The sequence below is a fragment of the Oncorhynchus masou genome, chromosome 2 (assembly GCF_036934945.1).
Source record: "Oncorhynchus masou masou isolate Uvic2021 chromosome 2, UVic_Omas_1.1, whole genome shotgun sequence".
Classification (NCBI taxonomy): domain Eukaryota; kingdom Metazoa; phylum Chordata; class Actinopteri; order Salmoniformes; family Salmonidae; genus Oncorhynchus; species Oncorhynchus masou.
The window spans coordinates 4833173-4841629 of record NC_088213.1 but is presented as its reverse complement, the minus strand read 5'-3'; the positions used below and the strand labels follow the sequence as shown (position 1 = coordinate 4841629).

At 42.9% G+C, this 8457-nt stretch overlaps 1 protein-coding gene across 1 annotated transcript in view; it reads left to right on the top strand.

Annotated features, from left to right (window-relative positions):
* The first annotated feature begins 7444 nt into the window (after positions 1–7444).
* Positions 7445–8457, top strand: part of LOC135552253 (tetraspanin-18B-like) — a 7447-nt gene continuing 6434 nt past the window's right edge. The window contains exons 1-3 of the mRNA XM_064983767.1: positions 7445–7471; positions 7883–7957; positions 8365–8457. The exon at positions 8365–8457 is cut by the window's right edge and continues 6 nt beyond it. Of these exons, the coding sequence (XP_064839839.1) occupies positions 7445–7471; positions 7883–7957; positions 8365–8457 (195 nt within the window). The remainder of the gene's footprint in view (positions 7472–7882; positions 7958–8364) is intronic.

The following is an 8457-nucleotide window of genomic DNA, read 5'->3' as shown; positions in this document are numbered from 1 at the left end:
GGGTCTATTTAAACCACACACTCTATAACATGGGAGAGGAGGAGAGGAGAGGAATGAGGAGAATAGATAGAGAGGAGGAGGAGGAGAATAGAGAGGAGAGGAGGAGAATAGAGAGGAGAGGAGGAGGAGAATAGAGAGGAGGAGGAGAATTTATTGAAACCACACACTCTATAACATGGGTCTATTTAAACCACACACTCTATAACATGGGTCTATTGAGAATAGAGAGGAGAGGAGGAGGAGAGAGGAGGAGAGGAGGAGAGAGAGAGGAGGAGAATAGAGATGAGAGGAGGAGGAGAGAGAGAGGAGGAGAATAGAGATGAGAGGAGGAGGAGAGAGGAGGAGAATAGAGAGGAGGAGGATAGAGGAATGAGAGGAGAATAGAGATGAGAGGAGGAGGAAAGAGGAGAGAGGAGGGAGAATAGATAGGAGAGGAGGAGGAGGAGAATAGATAGGAGAGGAGGAGGAGGAAAATAGATAGGAGAGGAGGAGGAGGAAAATAGAGAGGAGAGGAGGAGAATAGAGAGGGAGGAGGAGGAGGAGGAGAATAGAGAGGAGAAGAGGAGGAGGAAAATAGAGAGGAGAGGAGGAGAATAGAGAGGAGAGGAGGAGGAGAGAGGAGCAGAATAGAGAGGAGAGGAGGAGGAGGAGAATAGAGAGTAGAGGAGCAGAAGGAGAAAAGAGAGAGGAGAGGAGGAGAAGGAGAGGAGGAGAAGAGAGAGGAGGAGAATAGAGAGGGAGAGGAGGAGGAGAGAGGAATGAGAGGAGAATAGATAGGAGAGGAGGAGGAGGAGAATAGAGAGGAGGAGGAGAGAGGAGGAGAATAGAGAGGAGGAGGAGAGAGGAGGAGAATAGAGAGGAGGAGGAAAGAGGAGGAGGAGAATAGAGAGGAATGAGAGGAGAATAGAAAAGAGAGGATGAGGATGGAGAGGAAAGAAGGAAAGGGGGAGAGTAGAGGAGAGAGAGAGGGGGAGATGGTGAAGGGAATTATTTCCGTCCATCTTCAGTGTGAAATCGTCCAGCTGCCCCTAGTCCTATTTTAAACAGGAACCACAGCTGCAGAGTGGGACACTGGAGTTCTGTGTGTGTGTGTGTGTGTCTGTGTGTGTGCGTGCGTGCGTCGTGTGTGTGTGCTAAGGTCAGCAGTGCGTGCGTGGCCAGTCATAGCAGAACTGGGCTCCCCAAACACGCACCATTTAGTTAAATAGACTAAGACCAGCAACACAGGTCAGACGGTGTTCAGATGGGCAGTAAATACACTCATCTGAGTTCCCACTGAGGGACTAACAATAGGGGTGTATGTAGCAAACAGCACCCTATTCCCTATGTAGTACCCATAGGGCTCATAGTGCACTATACAGGGAAAAGGCTGCCATTTGGGATGTACACAGGGAGAATCGGGTTTCATTTATTGCTGGTGTGAACATGGAGGGCAGACACACAGCACACTGCCTATCTAAGTTCAGAGAGACAGCACACTGCCTATCTAAGGTCAGACAGACAGCACACTGCCTATCTAAGGTCAGACAGACAGCACACTGCCTATCTAAGGTCAGACAGACAGCACACTGCCAATCTAAGGTCAGACAGACAGCACACTGCCTATCTAAGGTCAGAGAGACAGCACACTGCCTATCTAAGGTCAGAGTCAGACAGCACACTGCCTATCTAAGGTCAGAGAGACAGCACACTGCCTATCTAAGGTCAGACAGACAGCACACTGCCTATCTAAGTGATGAGGTCAGACAGACAGCACACTGCCTATCTAAGGTCAGAGAGACAGCACACTGCCTATCTAAGGTCAGAGAGACAGCACGCTGCCTATCTAAGGTCAGAGAGACAGCACACTGCCTATCTAAGGGCAGAGACAGACAGCACACTGCCTATCTAAGGTCAGTCAGACAGACAGACAGCACATTGCCTATCTAAGGTCAGAGAGACAGCACACTGCCTATCTAAGGTCAGACAGACAGCACACTGCCTATCTAAGGTCAGAGAGACAGCACGCTGCCTATCTAAGGTCAGACAGACAGCACACTGCCTATCTAAGGTCAGAGAGACAGCACACTGCCTATCTAAGGTCAGAGAGACAGCACACTGCCTATCTAAGTGATGTCAGACAGACAGCACACTGCCTATCTAAGGTCAGACAGACAGCACACTGCCTATCTAAGGTCAGACAGACAGCACACTGCCTATCTAAGGTCAGACAGACAGCACACTGCCTATCTTAGGTCAGAGAGACAGCACACTGCCTATCTAAGGTCAGAGAGACAGCACACTGCCTATCTAAGGTCAGACAGACAGCACACTGCCTATCTAAGTGATGTCAGACAGACAGCACACTGCCTATCTAAGGTCAGACAGACAGCACACTGCCTATCTAAGGTCAGACAGACAGCACACTGCCTATCTAAGGTCAGACAGACAGCACACTGCCTATCTAAGGTCAGACAGACAGCACACTGTATCTAAGTGATGAGGTCAGACAGACAGCACACTGCCTATCTAAGTGATGAGGTCAGACAGACAGCACACTGCCTATCTAAGTGATGAGGTCAGACAGACAGCACACTGCCTATCTAAGTGATGAGGTCAGACAGACAGCACACTGCCTATCTAAGTGATGAGGTCAGACAGACCCCCATCTAAGGTCCCCCGAGTCGAGGTCAGACCCCCCAGACCAACCAATTGACTGAACTGAAGAACAGACAGACTGGTTTGTGTCGTCTGGACGGTGTCCCTGCAGCATGTGAAGTGAGTCAGCTGTGACAGGTGGCAGCAGGTGGCGTCGTCCTGGTCAACACCATCATAGCTGGAAGAGACCGTTGGTCCTCATCACACCAGGATCCACTGATTCTGACGACAGTATAACACATCCTCCCACATGGTCTCCACATGACACTGAGTCGCTCACGAGTCACTCGGGGACTCAGCCTGGCAGTGACAGGTTCCCACAATCTCTTGGGGGACTGACATCTCTCTGCGCTTAGCTTTTACTCTCTCATGTCTGTCCTTGTATCTCCTTGTTGTGGAAGAGAGGAGACGACGGCTCTCCTCACCTCAGTCTCTAAGAGGACGATTTAACTTCTCTAGAGCCCGAAGACCCGTAGGTGAACTGGAGCTCATCCATCCTGGAGACACGCGATCGCATAACCTGCTTTTGTTTTATGTTGTACAGGGCTCTATTCTTTTCAGTAATTAACAGGCCTCTCTCTCTCTCTCTGTGTTCTGCGTGTGTGTGTGTGTGTCTGTGTGTGTGTGTGTGTGTGTGTGTGTGTGTGTGTGTGTGTGTGTGTGTGTGTGTGTGTGCTGTGTGTGTGTGTGTGTGTGATGTTCTACTGTCTGATGTTCTGCTGTCTGATGTTCTGCTGTCTGATGTGTGTGATGTTCTGCTGTCTGATGTTCTGTGTCTGATGTTCTGCTCTCTGTGTGTGATGTTCTGTGATGTGTGTGTGCTGTGATGTTCTGTGTGATGTTCTGTGTGATGTTCTGCTGTGTTTCTGCTGTCTGGGTGTCTGATGTTCTGCTGGAGGCTGTCTGATGCACAGGGAACAGCCATGGATGTTCTGCTGTCTGATGGGGACTGTCTCAGCTGTATCAAGTACCTCATGTTCATCTTCAACTTCCTCATTTTTGTGAGTACATGCTGCTTGCTTTACACTCCCTGTTCTGATGTTCTGCTGTCTGATGTTCTGCTCTCTGATGTTCTACTCTCTGATGTCTGATGTTCTGATGTTCTGCTGTCTGATGTTCTACTGTCTGATGTTCTGCTGTCTGATGTTCTGCTGTCTGATGTTCTGCTCTCTGATGTTCTGCTCTCTGATGTTCTGCTGTCTGATGTTGTACTGTCTGATGTTCTGCTGTCTGATGTTCTGCTCTCTGATGTTCTGCTGTCTGATGTTCTGCTCTCTGATGTTCTACTGTCTGATGTCTGATGTTCTGATGTTCTGCTGTCTGATGTTCTGCTGTCTGATGTTCTGCTGTCTGATGTTCTGCTGTCTGATGTTCTGCTGTCTGATGTTCTGCTGTCTGATGTTCTGATGTCTGATGTTCTGCTGTCTGATGTTCTGTCTGTTCTGATGTCTGATGTTCTGCTGTCTGATGTTCTGCTGTCTGATGTTCTACTGTATGATGTTCTGCTGTCTGATGTTCTGCTGTTCTGCTGTCTGATGTTCTGCTGTCTGATGTTCTGCTGTCTGATGTTCTGCTGTCTGATGTTCTGCTGTCTGATGTTCTGCTGTCTGATGTTCTGATGTCTGATGTTCTGCTGTCTGATGTTCTGCTCTCTGATATTCTGCTCTGATGTTCTGCTGTCTGATGTTCTGCTGTCTGATGTTCTGCTGTCTGATGTTCTGCTGTCTGATGTTCTGCTGTCTGATGTTCTGCTCTCTGATGTTCTGCTGTCTGATGTTCTGCTGTCTGATGTTCTGTTGTCTGATGTTCTGCTGTCTGATGTTCTGCTGTCTGATGTCCCACTGAACAAAAATAGAAACGCAACTGTAAAGTGTTGGTCTCATGTAACATCAGCTGAAATAAAAAAATCCAGAAATGTTTATTTAAGCTTATTTTTCTCAAATGTTGTGTACAAATTAGTTTACATCCCTGTTAGTGAGCATTTCTCCTTTGCCAAGATAATCCACCTGTCATGCTTGAGTGAGTTAAATCAGACATCAACTTCCTACTATACTTCCTTCTTCCTGGCTATACTCGTCTGATGTTCTGATTGGCTGCCTGTGTGTCTCTCCTGATTCTGATTGTTCTTGTCTGATGTTCTCTCTGTGTGTGTGTGTGTGGTCCAGTTAGGAGGCTCCTTCCTGCTTGGTGTGGGTGTGTGGGTACTGGTGGACCCTATGGGCTTCAGGGAGATCGTAGCAGCCTACGTTATGTTTGGTTAGTTATCTACTCTACGTTATGTTTGGTTGGTCCTCTGCTCTTCACTGGGGTCTACATCATCCTGGCCATGGGGGCAATGCTCTTCCTCCTGGGATTCCTGGGCTGCTGTTTGGAGCCATCCGGGAGAACAAATGTCTGCTGCTCTTTGTGAGTTCAGTGTGTTATAATGGTGCTATAAACATTCCTCTCTGTAAGTCAACTCCTCTACATTATGTTTGGTTAGTTATCTACTCTACGTTATGTTTGGTTAGTTATCTACTCTACGTTATGTTTGGTTAGTTATCTACTCTACATTATGTTTGGTTAGTTATCTACATTATGTTTGGTTAGTTATCTACTCTACGTTATGTTTGGTTAGTTATCTACTCTACGTTATGTTTGGTTAGTTATTATGTTTGGTTAGTTATCTACTCTACGTTATGTTTGGTTAGTTATCTACTCTACGTTATGTTTGGTTAGTTATCTACTCTACGTTATGTTTGGTTAGTTATCTACATTCTACATAATGTTTGGTTAGTTATCTACTCATTATGTTTGGTTAGTTACATAATGTTTGGTTAGTTATCTACTCTACATTATGTTTGGTTAGTTATCTACTCTACGTTATGTTTGGTTAGTTATCTACTCTACATTATGTTTGGTTAGTTATCTACATTATGTTTGGTTAGTTATCTACTCTACATTATGTTTGGTTAGTTATCTACATTATGTTTGGTTAGTTATCTACATTATGTTTGGTTAGTTATCTACATTATGTTTGGTTAGTTATCTACATTATGTTTGGTTAGTTATCTACATTATGTTTGGTTAGTTATCTACATTATGTTTGGTTAGTTATCTACTCTACATTATGTTTGGTTAGTTATCTACTCTACGTTATGTTTGGTTAGTTATTATGTTTGGTTAGTTATCTACTCTACATAATGTTTGGTTAGTTATGTTTGGTTAGTTATCTACTCTACGTTATGTTTGGTTAGTTATCTACTCTACGTTATGTTTGGTTAGTTATGTTTGGTTAGTTATCTACTCTACATTATGTTTGGTTAGTTATCTACTCTACATTATGTTTGGTTAGTTATCTACTCTACGTTATGTTTGGTTAGTTATGTTTGGTTAGTTATCTACTCTACGTTATGTTTGGTTAGTTATCTACTCTACGTTATGTTTGGTTAGTTATCTACTCTACATTATGTTTGGTTAGTTATCTACTCTACGTTATGTTTGGTTAGTTATCTACTCTACGTTATGTTTGGTTAGTTATCTACTCTACATTATGTTTGGTTAGTTATCTACTCTACATTATGTTTGGTTAGTTATCTACTCTACATTATGTTTGGTTAGTTATCTACTCTACATTATGTTTGGTTAGTTATCTACTCTACATTATGTTTGGTTAGTTATCTACTCTACATTATGTTTGGTTAGTTATCTACTCTACATTATGTTTGGTTAGTTATCTACTCTACATTATGTTTGGTTAGTTATCTACTCTACATTATGTTTGGTTAGTTATCTACTCTACATTATGTTTGGTTAGTTATCTACTCTACATTATGTTTGGTTAGTTATCTACTCTACATTATGTTTGGTTAGTTATCTACTCTACATTATGTTTGGTTAGTTATCTACTCTACATTATGTTTGGTTAGTTATCTACATTATGTTTGGTTAGTTATCTACATTATGTTTGGTTAGTTATCTACTCTACATTATGTTTGGTTAGTTATCTACTCTACGTTATGTTTGGTTAGTTATCTACTCTACATTATGTTTGGTTAGTTATCTACTCTACATTATGTTTGGTTAGTTATCTACTCTACGTTATGTTTGGTTAGTTATCTACTCTACGTTATGTTTGGTTAGTTATCTACTCTACATTATGGTTTGGTTAGTTATCTACTCTACATTATGTTTGGTTAGTTATCTACTACATTACGTTATGTTTGGTTAGTTATCTACTCTACGTTATGTTTGGTTAGTTATCTACTCTACATTATGTTTGGTTAGTTATGTTTGGTTAGTTATCTACTCTACATTACGTTATCTACTCTACATTATGTTTGGTTAGTTATCTACTACATTATGGTTGGTTAGTTATCTACTCTACATTATGTTTGGTTAGTTATCTACTCTACATTATGTTTGGTTAGTTATCTACTCTACGTTATGTTTGGTTAGTTATCTACTCTACATTATGTTTGGTTAGTTATCTACTCTACATTATGTTTGGTTAGTTTACTCTACATTATGTTAGTTATCTACTCTACATTATGTTTGGTTAGTTATCTACTACATTATGGTTGGTTAGTTATCTACTCTACGTTATGTTTGGTTAGTTATCTACTCTACATTATGTTGGGTTAGTTATCTACTCTACATTATGTTTATCTACTCTACATTATGTTGGGTTTAGCGCTCTTGGCTTGTCAACATGTCAAATTACAGAAAGCAGTGCTGGTAATTGGATATCGCTGATAAAACTGTGTGAAAACCAATCAGGTGACAACTATTTCCCTCCTGAACCTTCACCCCGTCTACACTAATCATTATGGTTGGCTGTAAGATGTCTCAGCTGGTACCTTGATGCTGTAAAACGCTGGGGTTATTCAGGAAGTACAACGATATGAGAAATAGTGCCCCCTAGTGGACTAAATGATGGTGTGTTAATTATTGGTCACTGAAACGGAAGAGATCTTTGACTTATTTATTATTTTTTATTTTATTTTACCTTTATTTAACTTGGCAAGTCAGTTAAGAACACATTCTTATTTTACAATGATGGCCTACCGGGGAACAGTGGATTAACTGCCTCGTTGGGGGGGCAGAACGACAGATTTGTACCTTGTCAGCTCGGGGGATCCGATCTCTCTGTCTCTATATTGAGTTTTATTTATGAGGTCCCAGAGTTAGCAGCCATTTTTACCTAAAGTGTTTAGTGAATGGAGTCACTATTCTGATTGTCCCTCTTCTCTCTCCCTCTCCTCAGTTCTTCCTGCTCATCCTGGTCATCTTCCTGGCAGAGTTAGCAGCAGCCATCTTGGCCTTCGTATTCCGGGAGCATGTGAGTGTTTCTCTGTTTCTCTGTCTGATTGGAATCCGGTAACGTCATCAGGATGTTACGCCCGTATTAGGACAGGGTGTACTTACACTATCAGGCATCAGTCTGATAGTGTAACGACGACCGTGAGGGATGCCTTTCATAGGGGTTGTCAAAACAAGCCTGCCGTGGAGACTTGTAACTGAAAGTGCTTCGAGGAATCAGCTACAACAGGGAAACAGAACCCGTGGCGTTGCTACGGTAATGGGGTTGTCCAAGCAAACGAACTCACCGTAAAGCACCTGGTAACGATTCTCAATTAGAATTCTGGCCAAAAGGTTATCGGGACCGCGAGAGGTCGACGTGGGTTTTAAAGGACGTTGTAAACTGTTCGGTAGAATCCTAAAGACACGATTCTCTTTATTGTGCAGCTCACCAGAGAGAAGTTTACCGGAGATCTGAAGAGACACTACCAGGGACACAACAACACGGACGTCTTCACCTCCACGTGGAACGCCCTCATG